Genomic DNA, 18792 nt, shown 5'->3' with positions numbered 1-18792 from the left:
TACATACATACATATACATAGTATATGCATACAGTACACATAATATACATAGCTGCCCATTTTCTGTACCTTGTGAAAATCATGTTTTTATATTTGTTTTTAAACTGGTTAATGTTTGGACATTGTTTTAATTCTGAATCCATTCACCTTCAAAATCATCTTGAGTAATTTTGTCCCAGTTCCCTGGGGAATAAAACTGTTTAACTGCACGATGGGGACGTCCCGCTCGTCCCTGCATGCAGCGTCAGCTTTGATTGACAGAGTGATGAATCAGTTTGAGTATTTCCAGAGCGGTGGACGGGTCAGTAGTTCAGATCACATTACAGGGATGAACCTGTTTTACTGTTTTTTTCCTTTAAAAAATATAATTGACAAAACACTTTCCAGTCGTTATTACAACCAGATGGGACGCATGTTTCCCACATTTTTTTCTTTGACCTTTTGAAACATCTGAAGATAAGAAAGGTTTATGATCAGTTCATGAGGACTTGGAGCTTGTGTTTTAGGTCCGTTTGATTCAGAAAGCAATGAGTTTTCTTTGCAGTTTCTTTTATTTTGAAATATTGTAATGCACACGTGTCAAAAACAAGAGCGACCGTGCAGTGACCGACACACACACAAGGCAGCATGCACTTCTGCAATTTCATTTCATTTCATTTCATTTCATTTTTATTTATTCCGATCATGGAAATATGCAAACAAAAAAAACAAACAAGTAAAATGACAACACAATCAAAAGCATATTCCATAACCAGAAAGGAGCAGGAAGAAGAAAATCCTATTCTACCTGCCCCTCCCTCAAAAACTAAATTGAACAATAATAACAGATGGTCTGCACAATTACTCAGTTAACATCACAAAGAAAGAAAAACAAAAAAATCAAAGATAGATTGTCTGTCTCCATACGCATATATTATAAATATTAACTATTTCATCCATACATTGCTATTTTCTTCTCTTTAAATTTCTTTTTAAACTGAAATATGTTTATACAGCCCTTTAAATCATAATGTAATGAATTCCATAACTTAATTCCAACAACAGAAACACTCATCTGCTTTAAAGTTGTTCGGGCAAATAAATGTTTAAAATTAAATTTTCTACGACTATCTTCAATATTTGAACTGAAAGTAAACACGTGTTGTAAGTTTTCTGGTAATGCTTTACATTTAGCTGTGTACATGATTGTGAGTGTCTGTAACTTAACAGAATCATGGAGTTTCAGTTAATCTTGATTCAATAAATAATCTGTTGGTGTGTTCTCTGTAATGCGTATTGTAAATAACCCTAAGTGCTCTTTTCTGTTGTTATCCGTCGCGCAGCCATCTCTTTCAGTTCATAGTTGGTCTGGAATAGAGTCAGACACCTGGTTGTCATCTCCAACCCTCGTCCTGTCTGCAGGCGGACGTACGTAGGCAGCATGCCGGGGAGAATTATCAACGGCTTAAAGACGGTGGGCGTCAATAATCCTGTTTTCCTCCTGGACGAGGTGGACAAACTGGGGAAGAGCCTGCAGGGAGACCCAGCAGCCGCGCTGCTGGAGGTAAAGCACTTTGTTTCTCTTTCATTACTTCTGGAGTTTATCAGCACTTCACTTATTCCTTGTGAAAGACATTTGTGGCGTTTTTCCACTAGTACCTACTCGACTCGGCTCAACTCGGCCTGCTTTCTTTTCCACTACAATCAGCACCTGGAGCAGAAGTAGGAGGTTGGAGAGAAGCTGCTGTGAAGTATTTGACAGTGTGATCTAAACAACACTAAAGATGTAGAACCTGCTGGGTCTGTGACTTGTGTTCAATATCAAGTTAAATTAAAGGTGCAAGCAGCGATGAACGGGCCCTCGCACTCACTGCCACCGCCCCCCATAAGCATATCAGACATGACACCACCCACGACTTCCTATGTCAAACCATTCAAAAGTTATAGCAGAAAAAAGGGACAACCAATCAGAAGAAGGGGTGGGGCTAATTCAGGCCAATGAAGGTCAAGGACTCCATACAGAATCTGATGACGCCACCCACGACTCTTTATGTCAAACCATTCAAAAGTTATAGCAGAAAATCGGGACAACCAATCAGAAGAAGGGGCGGGGCTAATTAAGGCCAAAGAAGCTCAAGGACTCATTACAGAGTCCCGCTTTTCGGCGTCTAGCGTCGCCACGGTAACACTTTTGAAAGAGAAAAGTAATGCGTGGTGTCAGAGGATGGACAGCGCCCCCTAGAATACTTTTCTCTGCCATAACTTTTGAAAGGTTTGACATAAAGAGTCGTGGGTGGTGTCATGGGACTCGGTATTGAGTCCTTGACCATAATTGGTGAAAATTAGCCCCGCCCCTTCTTCTGATTGGTTGTCCCTATTTCCTCCTATAACATTTGAATGTTTTGACATAGAGTCGTGGGTGGTGTCATCAGATTCTGTAATGAGTCCTTGAGCTTCTTTGGCCTGAATTAGCCCCGCCCCTTCTTCTGATTGTTTGTCCCTTTTTTCTGCTCTAACTTTTGAATGGTTTGACATAGAGAGTCGTGGGTGGTGTCATTTCTGATATGCTTATGGGGGCGGTGGCCGTGAGTGCGAGGGCCCGTTCATCGCTGCTTGCAGCTTTATAATTTTTTATAAGCTTGAAAACAATGACAAAACAATGACAAAATGTGTCCTAAAGGGTTTAAAAGTCCTAAATCTTTAGGATCAAACTCATGCTGAGTGCCCAAAGTTATTACTGCAACTTGCATCTTTTATAAGCTTTATAGCTTTAATTAGGGCCCGAGCACCTTCAGTGCGAAGGCCCTATTGTATTTGTAGGAATTCTTCGTATTATTAGGGCCCGAGCACTTGCAGTGCGAAGGCCCTATTGTATCTGTAGGAATTATTCTTCTTCTTCTTATTGTTCTGACAAAAGGAAGGCCTTTTTGCCCCCCTAAACGTGCCCAAAAAGTCACCAAATTTTGCACCCAAGCCAGGCCTGGCGAAAAATGTGATATTTAATGGTTTGCATTAATGGGCGTGGCAAAATGGCTCAACAGCGCCCCCTTGAAAACTTTGTGCCTCAAGCCCCACGATACGGTTTGACGTACATGCACGAAAATCGGTACACACCTGTATCATGAGACAACTTAAAGAAAAGTCTCTTGTCGTCATGCCCGAAACCGAACAGGAAGTCGGCCATTTTGAATTAATCGTGTCACTTTGGCGCAATTTATGCCATTCCTTCGGCAGTTAATTCAGCCCGAACCGTAACGTGCACCCAGGTGTGTTATACATCAAAATGTGCGTCTCCCTCCTGCGACCACACGCATTACTTTTCTCTTTCAAAAGCGTTACTGTGGCGACGCTAGACGCCAAAAAGCGCGCCCACCCTTCATCTGGTTGGTTCAGACCGAAAAAATTTTGCGCCTCAAGCCCCATAATACGGTTTGACGTACATGAACGAAAATTGGTACACTCCTGTATCATGTCGCAACTAAAAGAAAAGTCTCTTGGCGCCATGGCCGAAACCGAACAGGAAGTCGGCCATGTTGAACATTCTGAATTACTTGCGTAACTTTGGAGCAATATATGCCATTCCTTCGAGAGTTAATTCAGCCCGAACCGTATCGTGAACCCAGATGTGTTATACATCAAAATATGCGTCTCCATCCTGCGACTACACGCATTACTTTCCTCTTTCAAAAGTGTTACCGTGGCGACGCTAGACGCCAACAAGCGCACCCCCCCTTCATCTGATTGGTCCATATTTGATAGTTCCACAAAAGGCACCAAATTTGGCATGCAAGCCAGGCCTGGCGATAAATTTGATATTTTATGGTTTACATTAATGGGCGTGGCAAAATGGCTCAACAGCGCCCCCCGGAAAACTTTGTGCCTCAAGCCCCACAATACGGTTTGACGTACATGCACGAAAATCGCTACACACCTGTATCATGGCACAACTTAAAGAAAAGTCTCTTGGAGCCATGCCCGAAACGAACAGGATGTCGGCCATTTTGAATAAATTGTGTCATTTTGGCGAAATTTATGCTATTCCTTCGGCAGTTAATTCAGCCCGAACCGTAACGTGCACCCAGGTGTGTTATACATCAAAATGTGCGTCTTCATCTTGCGACACCACGCATTACTTTTCTCTTTCAAAAGTGTTACCGTGGCGACGCTAGACGCCAAAAGGCGCACCCCCCCTTCAAGTGATTGGTCCATATTTGATAGTTCTCCAAAAGTCACCAAATTTTGCATGCAAGCCAGACTTGGCGATAAATTTGATATTTCATGGTTTGCATTAATGGGCGTGGCCTAACGGCTCAACAGCGCCCCCTAGAATACTTTTATCTGCCATAACTTTTGGATGGTTTGACAAAGAGAGTCGTGGGTGGTGTCATGGGACTCTGTAATGAGTCCTTAAGCTTCGTTGGCCTTAATTAGCCCCGCCTCTTCTTCTGATTGGTTGTCCCTTTTTTCTGCTATAACTTTTTAATGGTTTGACATAGGAAGTTGTGGGTGGTGTCATGGGACTTTGTATTGAGTCCTTGACGTTTATTGGACTGAATTAGCCCCGCCCCTTCTTCTGATTGGTTGTCCCTATTTCCTGGTATAACATTTGAATGTTTTGACATAGAGAGTCGTGGGTGGTGTCATGGGAATCTGTAATGAGTCCTTGAGCTTCTTTGGCTTTAATTAGCCCCTTTACTAATATTTATACCTTACAAATATTTAAAAAATTAGGAAAAAACAGTTCCAGACATTTTATCGCTATGTTGGTCTCTACTAAGCCAGTAAGTCAAAGTGAAAAAGTTAGCTGAGACTTAGCTCAGCCAGAGCATTATGGTCTTTGGTTCCAGAGGTCGAGAGCTCGAGCCTAGCTTTATGCCGAACTTTTTGTCAGCAATTTTTGTGTTTTTTTTACATCAAAATGTGCGTCTCTGTCCTACGACGACGCACATTACTTTTTTCTTTCAAAAGTGTTACCGTGGCGATGCTAGACGCGAAAAAGTGCTTGTCCCCTTCATCTGATTGGTCCATATTTAATAGTTTTCCAAAAGTCACCAAATTTTGCATGCAAGCCAGGCCTGGCGATAAATTTGATATTTCATGGTTTGCATTAATGGGCGTGGCCTAACGGCTCAACAGCGCCCCCTAGAATACTTTTCTCTGCCATAACTTTTGAATGGTTTGACATAAAGAGTCGTGGGTGGTGTCATGGGACTCGGTATTGAGTCCTTGACCTTCATTGGCCTGAATTAGCCCCGCCCCTTCTTCTGATTGGTTGTCCCGATTTTCTTTTTTGTTTTGATATTTTTATTAGGGGGTAAGGCACAGTTGAACAGGAATAAACAAAAAAAAGATATACAGTCTACCTCCTTTTTTTTTTTTTTTGGAATTAAGAACAGAACAAAAAATCCACACAAAACAATGACAAATACACGAAAATTATTATATTCTTATATACAAGTAATATTTAAGTATTTAAGCTAAACAGTATAAATTAAAAAAATAGATGAATAAAAAGGGGGAAAAAAAAAAAAAAAAACCCAAAAACAAAAGAAAAGTAAATAAAAAGATAAATAAAAAGGAGGAAGAAAGAAAGGAATGAGAGAAGAGAGGGAGGGGGGGATCCGTCAATCAGGAGGCAGGGACTGGAGAGAGTGGAAGAATGTAAGAAAGGGAAGCCACTTATTATAAAATTTGTTGCAACTACCCTTCAGTGAATATTTAATCTTTTCCAGCTTCAGAAAAAACATGGTGTCGTTGAGCCACTGGGTACTAGAAGGAGCCTTAGTCGACTTCCAGTGGAGAAGAAGGTGGCGTCTTGCCAGTAAGGAAGTAAAAGCCAAAATGTCTTTTTGGTTTGAAGTAAACCGGCCATGGTCCTCTGGGAGCCCGAATATGGCAACATGGGGGGAGACTTTTATATTCACCGAGAGTATTTTTGACATGGTGTCAAAATAATTCGACCAAAAGCGAGAAAGTAGTGGGCAAGAGTAAAACATATGGGTTAAATTGCAGGACGAGGCATGACATTTGTCGCATTCGTCAGTGACACTGGGATAGATCTGTGAGAGTCGAGCTTTAGAAAAGTGGACTCTAAACAGTACTTTAAACTGTATAAGTGTAAGACGAGCGCAGGATGAACTTGTGTAAATTTTTTTAAGAGCAGCGTCCCACCAGTCATCCTCCAAATTTAGATCCAGTTCATCTTCCCAGGCAGCCCTAACTTTAATAACTGGAGAGAGATCGAAAGACAGAAGGTCATCGTAAACCTTAGAGATCAGTGATTTTTGAAGTGGATCATGGTTTAAAAGCACCTCCCACTGTAGAGTCGGCGGAGAGGATGGAAAAACTGGAAACAAAGCTTTAGCGCAGTGTCTAATCTGAAAGTATCGAAAGAGATGAGAAGGCGGGAGATTAAATTCACCTGAGAGATCTGCAAAGCTGCGAAAGATACCATCCTTGTAAAGATCTCCAAAACTTTTCAGGCCCTTATTATGCCATATGAGAAAGGTTGAATCTGTAAGCGGAGGTCGAAATAAACGATTGTTCAGTAATGGAGCTAAAGTAGATGCTGACTTAAATTTGAAGTGTTTCCTAAATTGATACCAAATTTTAAGTGTGGAGTGAACCACTTGATTATTTGTAAAGACAGAGAGGTTGGATGGAATAGATGAGGTAAGTAGAGCAGGTAAAGAGGATGAAATGCATGACTGTGCCTCCAATTTACACCATGGCATATTCACCGAATTGAACCAAAATGAAATTTTTTGAATATGTGCTGCCCAATAATACAGTTGGAAATTGGGAAGTGCCAGTCCGCCATTGAATTTACATCTCTGAAGTGTGGATTTGCGGATTCTAGGAGCCTTCCCACACCATAAGAAGTCAGAAATAGTTTGATCAATTATTTTAAAAAAGTGTTTTGGTAAGAAAAGTGGAAGACAATGGAACAGAAATAGAAATTTGGGCAAAATATTCATTTTAACTGCGTTAATTCTTCCAATTAATGAAAGAGGTAAGCTTTTCCATCTATGGAGGTCAGATTTAATTGTAGACATTAAAGGTGAGAGATTAGCAGAAAAAAGAGAGCTTAACGTTCTGGTTACGTTGATCCCAAGATACCTAAAGCCGGAAGGACTAATCTTAAAAGGGATATCTGACTGTACGAGCTGTGTTGCTGAGTCATTAATGGGATAGCATTCACTTTTAGATACGTTCACTTTATAGCCTGAGAAAGACCCGAATCTCTGGAAAGCAGATAAAATTGAAGGAATGGAGAGGACAGGATCCGAGACATATAACAGTAAGTCATCAGCGTAAAGTGACAGCTTATATTCTGTTCCCAATCGGGAGATCCCAGTAAAAGTGGGGGAGGACCTCAGAAAGATTGACAGGGGCTCTATAGCTAGTGCTAATAATAGGGGAGAGAGGGGACACCCCTGTCTGGTGCCACGGGCTAGAGTAAAAAAATTGGACTGAATGCCATTAGTGGAAACGCTTGCTTGTGGAGACGTGTAAAGGAGACGAATCAAAGAAATGAACCCATTCCCCAGCCCAAACTTCTTCAGTACAGTAAATAAATAGTCCCATTCAATCCTATCAAATGCCTTTTCAGCATCGACTGAGATTACGACTTCAGGTGTTGTGGTGATAGTTTTAGAGTGAATAATATTTAAAAGTGTCCGCACATTAAAGAATAACTGTCGCCCCTTAACAAATCCTGTCTGTTCATTTGAGACAATAGTTGGCACAATGTTCTCCAAGCGATAAGCCAAGGCTTTAGCAAGGATCTTAGCATCTACATTTATTAACGAAAGAGGTCTGTATGAGCCGCAGAGAGTTGGATCCTTATCTTTTTTTAAGAGGAGACTTATGGAGGCTTGCCTTAAAGTGGGAGGGAGAGTGCCATGTTCCAGTGATTCCTTATAAACAGCATGCAATAAAGGGGACAATTTATCCTGAAATTTCTTAAAAAATTCCACTGGAAATCCATCAGGGCCAGGAGCTTTGTTATTTTGCATACTTCTCACAGCGAGATTAATTTCTTCTACCGTTAATGGCGAGTCAAGATTTTTAGCAGCATCGGAGCCTATAACAGGAAAGTTGAGGCTATCTAAGAATGAATTCAATTCAGTGGAGCCAGATGGAGATTCAGACGTATATAAAGAGGAATAAAATGAGTGAAAGACAGAATTAATGGCGGTGGGATCCTGATGCAATGAGCCTGATGAATCTTTTATCTGAAGGATCATACGTGAGGCTGCCTGGCGACGTAGCTGATGAGCCATGAGCCGACTTGCCTTGTCTCCATGTTCATAATACACGGAGCGTGATCGTAAGAGAAGTCGCTCTGCGTCATTAGTGGTAAGGAGATCAAATTCAGTCTGTAAATCGACACGTTGCTTAAGAAAACTGGGAGAGGGGCAAGTAGCAAGTTGTTGGTCCAATTTTGTGATCTTAATAGAGAGTTCTTGTAATTTGGCTTTCCGGGACTTATTCAAGTGAGCAGAGAAGAAGATAATTTGTCCCCGCAAATATGCTTTTAATGATTCCCACAGCAGTGAAGAGGAAATTGGTTCCATATCATTTTGATTTATAGAGATGTAATCATCAATTTTAGTTGTAATAAAATTGGTGAACTTATCATCTGAGAGAAGTAATGTATTGAACCTCCAAGATGTTGAGTAGCGTGGCTGTGAAGAGAACTGAATATCCAAAGAAAGAGGAGCGTGGTCGGAGATCACAATAGGATGATAATCAACAGACAGTACTTTGGGAATTAGTTTAGCATCAATAAAATAATAATCAATACGAGAGAAAGATTGATGCATCTGAGAAAAGAAGGAATATTTTTTGGTACAAGGGTTATAAAATCTCCAAGGATCGGTGCAACCGTTCTTGGACACAAAATCTGAAAGAGACCTCGACATTGAAGAAGGAGTCAGATTTCGTGGGCTGGAGCGGTCTAGTTTGGGGTCAATTACGCAGTTCATATCCCCGCCAATTATAAGAAGACTGTCGTTCAATGAGGGGAGACATTCAAAAAGCTTGTTCATAAAGTGTGGGTTGTCAAAATTGGGGGCATATATATTAACTAATAATATGGGAATATGAAATAGCGTACCCGCCACAATTAAGTATCTGCCGTTTTTGTCTGAAATCACCTTAGATGCTGAAAACTGCATTGACTTACCAATTAATATAGCAACCCCCCTGGCCTTAGAGTTGAAATCAGAGTGAAACACCTCAGAAACCCAGGGACATTTAAGTCTGACCTGGTCTTTGGTGCGCATGTGGGTTTCCTGAAGGAACACTAAGTCAGCTTTAAGACGTCTCAGGTGAGCAAATATTCTCGATCTCTTAATTGGACTCCCCATGCCTTTAATATTCCAGCTCAACAACCTCACAGAAGTACCAGTATTAGTGGCCATCAGTGTTGGGCAAGTTACATCCAAAATATAATACATTATATATTACTAGTTACTGTCATTTGAAAGTAATTAGTTACATTACAATATTACTATATCTGAATTGTAATGCGTTACACTACTTGTGTATTACTTTTGAGTTACTTTCAACAAAATAGCAAAAAAAGATAAATCTTGTCCCACTGGCAGATTTTTCTATTTATTTCAAGTGAAAATTTACTTGAAACAGGTGAAAATTGTCAAATAAGTTATTTTTCTGGTGATGACTCTAAATGTTGAAATAGCAGTAAAACCACATTCATTGATGAAATGACATAAGGGATGGAAAGGGGGGATGGCAGTTTTACAGTGGGGGTGATTTGGACCGTTTTTATTTCAGGGGGGATGATTTGGACCGTTTTTATTTCAGGGGGGATGATTTGGACCGTTTTTATTTCAGGGGGGATGATTTGGACTGTTTTTATTTCAGGGGGGATGATTTGGACTGTTTTTATTTCAGGGGGGATGATTTGGACCGTTTTTATTTCAGGGGGGGTGATTTGGACCGTTTTTATTTCAGGGGGGATGATTTGGACTGTTTTTATTTCAGGGGGGATGATTTGGACCGTTTTTATTTCAGGGGGGATGATTTGGACCGTTTTTATTTCAGGGGGGGTGATTTGGACCGTTTTTATTTCAGGGGGGGATGATTTGGACTGTTTTTATTTCAGGGGGGATGATTTGGACCGTTTTTATTTCAGGGGGGATGATTTGGACCGTTTTTATTTCAGGGGGGTGATTTGGACCGTTTTTATTTCAGGGGGGATGATTTGGACCGTTTTTATTTCAGGGGGGATGATTTGGACCGTTTTTATTTCAGGGGTGATTTGGACCGTTTTTATTTCAGGGGGGGATGATTTGGACTGTTTTTATTTCAGGGGGGATGATTTGGACCGTTTTTTATTTCAGGGGGGGGTGATTTGGACCGTTTTTTATTTCAGGGGGGGGTGATTTGGACCGTTTTTATTTCAGGGGGGGGTGATTTGGACCGTTTTTATTTCAGGGGGGGTGCCATCACATCACCCCTCATCCCCCCTCAACTCGAATAGGCTACTGCTCAGAACTCAGAACTTCTTCATAAATAACTCCCAGAGAGAAAAAAAACACCAGCAAGCTAACAAACAAACCAATAAAGCTCTCCGAGTTAACAAAACGAACCAGAAATCAACAACTCGCAGCTGTTTTAACCTCTCCTCCTGATGGGCTGCAGGTGTGGTTTAAGGCTGATTTATGGTTCCGCGTTACACCAACGCAGGCGTGTGCTCCTCGCCGCGCGCAGCTCCTCGCCGACTCCGCGCTCATATATATTTAATAAATGTATAAAGCCCATGTATTAATAAAGCCTGACTTGGCCGAGCCCTAACGCTGAGACCATGGTAGATTTAAGTTACACGCGGACACGCTGCACTGTTGACTTTTCCCTGCCGGCTCTGCTCCATGAACAGTCCCCACACAAACAGTGTCCAGCGGCGCTACGTTCCGCCGCGCCGCGTTCCCAACGCTTTTTTCTGTTGTCGGGATGTCTCGCGGACGCGGTGTTGGTGAATTCTTTAAAAAAACAACAGCTAAACGGGTTAAAATGCGTTGTAACGCGCGTTACTTAGATTGTAACGAGTAAAATATTACCGAAAATTTATTAGTAATGCGTTATATTACTGCGTTACAGCAAATAGTAATACATTACTGTAATTGCGTTACTTTTGTAACGCGTTACCCCCAACACTGGTGGCCATATGTTAAATTCCTAAAGATAGAGATGTACCGAATGCGGATCCCCAAGGAAGGAAAGGAAAGAAAGGGATGGAGGGAGGAAAGAAAGAAAGAAAGAAAGAGGAAAGAAGAAGAAAAAAAAAAAAAAAAAGGGGAGAAAAAAAAAAAAATAAATAAATAAATAAATAAAAAAAAAGGGGGAAAATTGAAAACAACAACAAACTTAACCTACTGAACCCCCCACCCCCCACCCCCCAATTGCACTTACAACGACCCCATCCCCAAACGATGGAGAACCCAGTGCAAACTCCAGAAGGAGTCAGATCCCTAAAAAGAACACTTACGGCTTTAAGCATAACTAACAAGATAATAACTAACAAGCTTCGTGTTGAGCTCCTGCAAGCCCAGCAACATTAACAGAGAGGTACAACCAATCACGACCAAGTTAAACTGAAAACCACATACCGTGTATATATGGGAGAGAAAGAAAAAAAAACCGACACTGATGAACTGAAAAAAGTTCAACTAGACTTTGAGCGACGTGATGAAAGCGCTGGCCTCCTCTGCCGACCTGAACTCCCTTTCTGCGCCGTTGTGAGTGATGCGGAGGCGGGCGGGGTACAGCAGACCGTAGCGGATCCCCGGGATCTCGCGGAGCCGGCGGCGGACGTCATTAAAGGCGGCTCGGGCACGGGCCGTCTTCTGGGTGTGGTCGGGAAAGACAGAAAAAGTCAACTCTCCACACGTAATCCGTTGCTGAGCCCTGGCTCGGCGCAATATATCCACACAGTCTGTATGATAGTGCAGACGGGCGATGATGGGACGAGGGCGCTCTCCGGGCTTCGGCTTCGGCTGGAGGGTGCGGTGCGCCCGGTCCAGGAGAGGCTCCTTCTCCAGGCTGAAAGCCTCCTTGAGCAGAGAGGGAATATCCGTAACAGCAGAAGAGGTGGAAAAATCTTCAGGAATTCCCACGATCCGTATGTTATTGCGCCGGGATCTCGCCTCCAGATCCTCGCATTTACCATCCAGCCTCATCAGTTCAGCTGACAGATGCTCCACTTTAGCCTGTAAGGTTGTGATGTCATCGGTGCAGGATGAAAGAGATGTTTCCATTTCAACCACGGTGTTCTTCAGAGCGCGCACATCAGACTGGATGTTTGTAATGCTTTTTGATAATTCCGACTTCACCGCTTGCAGCTCAGTCTTGATGCTCGACAGGTTTTCATTTAAAGCAGCCTGAAGCTCCGATTTAAAAACAGCCGCCATCTCAACGCGGAGTGATGCGAGCAGCTCGGCCTTAAAGTCGTGTGAAGGAGCGGCCCCGGCGGCCTCGGCCAGGCTGGACGGGGGGTCACCACGAGGCGGGGATGCTGCGTGCGGAGAGGGCCGCGGGGGTGGTGCGGATGGTTTGAGTTTTGGAGGCATTTTGGTCGGCAAAAATACGGGGCCAAAGTAGAATAATGAAGGTCGGGAAAAATAAACCGAAGGAAGATGAAAAAGCTGTACCAAAAATAGATATTTTTAAAGGTTGTTGCAGGAGCTCAAAAAAAACACGTCCTAGTCCATTAGTCGCTACACCGGAAGTCCCGGTTGTCCCGATTTTCTGCCATAACTTTTGAATGGTTTGACATAGAGAGTCGTGGGTGGTGTCATTTCTGATATGCTTATGGGGGGCGGTGGCCGTGAGTGCGAGGGCCCGTTCATCGCTGCTTGCAGCTTTAATTATTATTACCTTTTCACGGAAGACATTTTAAGACAGGTCAAGGTTGTCTTAAAGTTAAGAAAAAAGTCAAGAACAAATTTGAGAACTTTTATTTCAAGAATACCATTTATTCTTAAGTTTTTTTCTTAAGAAGAAAGTTGAGAAAATACTTAAGAACTTTTTTGGAGAATATGACTTCTTCTCTTTTTTCTTCTTAAGACTCAACTTAAGAAAAAAAATGACACTTAAGAAGATTTTTTTTCTTAATGTTTTGTGAATCCGGCCCCAGGTTTATGAACATCTGCACCTCAGAGTTGGACCAGAACAGACTTCTGCTGCCGTTGCTGGATGAATAAAATGAACCAGAATCCGTCAGTCTCTTTCTCTGATGTCACATCCTGACTCAGACGTCTGACTCCAACCCCCCGACCAATCGGTGGCCTGTAGTGTGATGATGTCAGATACAGCCGACTCAGCCGCTTAGAACCTCGGCAGAATAGATACAGAAAAGTATCTACTCGGCACATTAGACCCCTAGTGGAAAAGAACCAGACCGAGCGGAGGAGAGTCGGGCTGAGTAGGGACTAGTGGAAAAGAGCCATAAGAGTCACTAGAGCCAGAAAATCTTTCATAAAATCTGTGAAATCATAAAATTGTTTTCTGATTTTATCTCAGTTACTGCTAGTTCTCCAACCAAACATATGTTTTAAGTTAAATATGAAACCCCGTAGGTCCTGGACCCGGAGCAGAACCACAGCTTCACGGACCATTACCTGAACGTGAACTTCGACCTCTCCCAGGTGCTGTTCATCGCCACGGCCAACACCACGGCCACCATCCCCCCCGCGCTGCTGGACCGCATGGAGGTGCTGCAGGTTCCAGGTACCAGACCAGTTACATAGTAGTAGGAGTTTATCTGGTCCATCAGCTTCCATTGATAAATACAGGACTAGGGATGGGAATCGAGAACCGGTTCTTGTTGAGAACCGGTTCCCAGTGTTTCAATTCCTTGGAATCGTTTGCCTTTTTCGCAAACGATTCCCTTATCGATTCCAGTGGGCGCGAATGACGTCACCAAGCACGTTGCGCAGCATGCGCATTTGCGCCCAGCAGGAAAACACGGGGACAAAGCGGCATAAACGCTGGGAAGTTTGGTTACATTTTACCAAAAAGAATGACAACAGGGCGACAATTCTTGCAATGTGGACATTTCAGCAGAGGGGGGAAACTGTTAGGACTCAGCCGGCTGATCCGCTGGGAGCGCGGAGTCAGCCTGCATGTGGTAAGGCTGATTTATGGTTCCGCGTTACACCAACGCAGAGCCTACCGCGTAGGGTACGCGGCAACACGCACCGTACGGCGCGCGTCGCCGCGTACCTTACGCCGTAGGCTCTGCGTCGATTTAACGCGGAACCATAAATCATGCTTTAGAAGAGCTGCGCTCCGGCGGACAGCGGAGCTCTCCTGACACAGCTGCAGCTCGTCAGCTCATCTATGGAGAGTTAAAGAGCTTCTACCGCTAGATTTTCCTTTCATCAAGGCAGGGAAGAGTATCAGGCCAGAATAGATGAATGTCACCAGCAGTGACTAAGTTTGTAGTGTTGAACATGTTACTGGACATTCTTGTGTAATTGCTACAAAATAATTTTTTGTTTTTCGTTAATTTCTACAGAAGAATATCTATTTTATTATTATTATTTTATATTAAATACATATTTTACTGTATATTACAAATCATTTTGTGGGGACCCCCTGGCACCATGGAGGAGCCCAAGGCTGGGGGCATCTTAAGACCTCATTATATTTTTTTTGTTCAAAGATATAAAAGTTTTATATCTTTGAACAAAAAAGATCGGAGAAACAAAGAAATTGAAACAAAGAAACAATTTTAGTATCAACTTTGTTTTATTAAAACAAAGTTGATACTAAAATTGTTTCTTTTTAGTATTTTAGTATCAACTTTGTTTTATTAAAACAAAGTTGATACTAAAATTGTTTCTTCTCCTTTTTTCCAAATGAGAATCGATAAGAGAATCGATAAAGAATCGAATCGATAAGCAGAATCGATAAGAGAATCGGAATCGAAAAAATCTTATCAATTCCCATCCCTATACAGGACTGTCTCAGAAAATTACAATATTGTGATCAAGTTCTTTATTTTCTGTAATGCAATTAAAAAAACAAAAATGTCATACATTCTGGATTCATTACAAATCAACTAAAATATTGCAAGCCTTTTATTATTTTAATATTGCTGATGATGGCTTACAGTTTAAGATTAAGATTCTAATTTTTTGAGATAGGATATTTGAGTTTTCTTAAACTGTAAGCCATAATCAGCAATATTAAAATAATAAAAGACTTGCAATATTTCAGTTGATTTGTAATGAATCCAGAATGTATGACATTTTTGTTTTTTTAATTGCATTACAGAAAATAAAGGACTTTATCACAATATTCTAATTTTCTGAGACAGTCCTGTACATTGCATTTCATTTCCTTTTGTAGGAAAGAAGTAATAAAAAAAGAAGTAAGGAATAAACCGACCAAAAGGTGTAGCTGAAGCCTAAGCTTATTGTGCCTTCCCTTTTTAACTTTGTTTAGTTCATAGTTGATACTAATATAACAAGGACTAACAATCTACAACAACAAAACAGCAAAGTAAACACACGTGCAAAACAAGAAGGAAGACAAACGTAAATATGACAGAAAAATCAAGTAAAAAACAAACAGAAGACGGATCTCAGAAAAACAACTAATAGAGAAAGTAAATAATCAAAAACAATCTCTAGAAGAGTGAAAACAAAAGGAAACCATAGACCAATCATTACATTTTTTTGGTATATAAATATTATTATTACAACAACAATTATTCTTATTATTGTATTGTATGGAGCATTATTTATATGTATGTATGTATGTATGTATGTATGTATGTATGTATGTATGTATGTATGTATGTATGTATGTGTGTATGTGTGTATATATATATATAGTTTTGTATCACACTAATGTTCTGTATCTTTCGATTGTATTGGATTTATACGTAGTTTTAAATGTATTTATTGAACTACAGTTGTTTAATTCATTATTTAGGCTGTTCCATATTTTAACTCTTGCAGCCGATATGCATCTTTCTTTAGTATTTATCCTAGTTTTGGTTGTATTATATGCATCTTTCTTCAGTATTTATCCTAGTTATTCTATTATATATGGCAGTGTCTCTCAGGTCGTACCGGCTCTCTCTAGCCGGTAACATTTCCATCTTGAAGCACGCTGCATTAATGCTGATTTGGTCTGTGCTCTTTTTTGTTTTTGGGGGGGTTTTGCGACGCTTTGTGCTTCTTTACTGCCACCACCTGTTGACTTAAATGTTACCGTGGAGAAGTGAACATTTTCTCTTGACAGTTTAATCGTGTCAGCACGGCCAGGTCTGCAGGGAAGCTTTTTACAGGCTGTAAAACACCCTGTAAACGTAATCCAACACTTAACGGAGCATAAAAACTGTTAAAATCAAGCCAATAAAGTAGAAGACCAGCAGCCGCTGTTGTTGTTCACTTATTAGGGCCCAAGCACTTACAGTGCTAGGGCCCTATTGTATCTGTAGTAGTTCTTCTTGTTTTTATTTTTCTTCCGACGAAAGCAGGGCCTCTTTTTCCCCTAAACATGCCCCAAAAGTCACCAAACTTTGCACCAAGTCAGGCCTGGCAAAAAAAGTGATATTTAATGGTTTGCATTAATGGGTGTGGCCTAACGGCTCAACAGCGCCCCCTAGAAAACTTTGTGCCTCAAGCCCCACAATACGGTTTGACGTACATGCACGAAAATCGGTACACATCTGTATCATGGCCCAACTTAAAGAAAAGTCTCTTGGCGTCATGGCCGAAACCAAACAGGAAGTCAGCCTGTAGCACGGTGAGTGCCACGGGGGCCCGACGGACAGGATGGAGAGACACAGAGTTTAATGCAGACCCTTTTTATTAATCCAAAACACCCACACGCGTGCACAAGCACCTTCACAGCAGCTTCACAGGCCCCCTTGCTGCTGTGCAGCTATGCCTTATGAAGGCTGGCAGGGTGGAGAGGCTGATTGGGCCCACCTGTGCCCTAATCAGCCTGAGTGGCTGCAGCTCCTCCACCCTGCCACACACCCCCAACGCCAAACTCGCGCCGGGGTCTGTCCGGCCGAGCCTACTCCCCCCCCGCCCTCTCGGAGCGGGAGAGGAACCTCCGGGCCTTCCTGGTCGGGGGGGTCGTCCCCGGCGTCGGCCCGCCCGCCGTGGAAGCCGCTCTCGGGGCCGGGCCCATGGTGGCCTCGGGCCACACGGTGCGTCCAGGACGACCTCCTCCTCCGTGACGCTGCCCCGCGCCAGCTGCCGGTGCGCCTCCGGGACCGCTTCCTTCACGACGCAGCCCCGTTCTGGAGCTGGTGCGTCCAGGACCGCCTCCTCCTCCTTGACACACTGCTCTGGCCGCTTGTCCGGCCCCGTCTCTGCAGGACCCGCCGCCGCTGGCGGCTGCGGAGGCGCAGCCGCCTCCCCAGCCAACTCCTCCTCCGTCTCCGTCGCCGACTCCGTCCCAGGAGCCGTCGCCTGGCGGCCCGCAGCTTCTGCCTCCCGGCCTCTAAGCTGCGGCACCGCCAGCGCTGCTGCGGCGAACCTCAGACGGGGTGCAGGGGTGGGTCGCTCCGTTGGCCATGCCGCCTCGGGAGCCGTCGCCTGGCGGCTCGCAGCTTCTGCCTCACGGCCTCTCAGCTGCGGCGCCGCCAGCTCCTCCCGCGCTGCTGCTGCGAACCTCGCGCAGGGGTGGGTCGGTCCGCGGGCATCAGCGCCGCCAACACAGCGAGCTGATGCCCGCCCTGGTCCCGGCGCAGGGCGGCCAGGTCCGCAATGGCCTGGGCGAGCGCGTCCAGGGCCCGCTCCATGCCTCTCCTCCCATCGGGCCCCACGTTGGGTGCCAGTGTAGCACGGTGAGTGCCACGGGGGCCCGACCGACAGGATGGAGAGACACAGAGTTTAATGCAGACCCTTTTTATTAATCCAAAACACCCACACGCGTGCACGAGCACCTTCACAGCAGCTTCACAGGCCCCCTTGCTGCTGTGCAGCTATGCCTTATGAAGGCTGGCAGGGTGGAGAGGCTGATTGGGCCCACCTGTGCCCTAATCAGCCTGAGTGGCTGCAGCTCCTCCACCCTGCCACACAGCCATTTTGAATTAATCGTGTCATTTTGGCGCAATTTATGCCATTTCTTCTTGCTGGTGTCATCTACTAAATGTCCAGGCCTGAAGAATCTACATGCAAGTCATACAAGCTTCCACTGCAGCCTGAACGTGCACAAGCGTGGAAGCCCGTTCATCACTGCTTGCAGCTTTAATTAGGGGCCCGAGCACTTACAGTGCGAAGGCCCTATAGTATCTGTAGGAATTCTTTCTTTCTTTCTTTTTATTTTTATTCTTCTGACGAAAGGAGGGCCTCTTTGCCCCCCTAAACGTGCCCAAAAAGTAACCAAATTTTGCATGCAAGCCAGGCCTGGCGATACATTTGATATTTCATGGTTTGCATTAATGGCCGTGGCCTAACGGCTCAACAGCGCCCCCTAGAATACTATTCTCTGCCATAACTTTTGAAAGGTTTGACATAAAGAGTCGTGGGTGGTGTCATGGGACTCTGTATTGAATCCTTGACCGAGTCCCAAGGCTAAGCTAGCGGCGGACCAGCCCATAGCAGCTGAGCGTAGCCGCTCCACTGCAGCTCCCGAGCAGCCGGCCAGTCAGGACCGGTGGGTGACGGTTCGGAGGAAGCGTAGTCTTAAAGGGCTCACGGAACACCACCACCCGCTTCACGTGTCTAACCGATTTTCCCCACTCAGCGACACACCCGTTGAGAAACCGACCCTGGTGATTGGAGACTCTATTGTGAGACATGTGAGGCCGAC

General features: G+C 43.7%; 1 protein-coding gene across 1 annotated transcript in view; it reads left to right on the top strand.

Annotated features, from left to right (window-relative positions):
- lonp2 (lon peptidase 2, peroxisomal) overlaps positions 1–18792 on the top strand; it is a 176563-nt gene that overhangs the window by 116781 nt on the left and 40990 nt on the right. Inside the window, exons 10-11 of the mRNA XM_061722335.1 lie at positions 1402–1543; positions 13587–13737. Coding sequence (XP_061578319.1) covers positions 1402–1543; positions 13587–13737 — 293 coding nt within the window. The remainder of the gene's footprint in view (positions 1–1401; positions 1544–13586; positions 13738–18792) is intronic.

This window comes from Cololabis saira, chromosome 5, assembly GCF_033807715.1.
Source record: "Cololabis saira isolate AMF1-May2022 chromosome 5, fColSai1.1, whole genome shotgun sequence".
Taxonomy (NCBI): Eukaryota; Metazoa; Chordata; class Actinopteri; order Beloniformes; family Belonidae; genus Cololabis; species Cololabis saira.
This window is presented reverse-complemented; position numbering and strand designations above follow the sequence as displayed.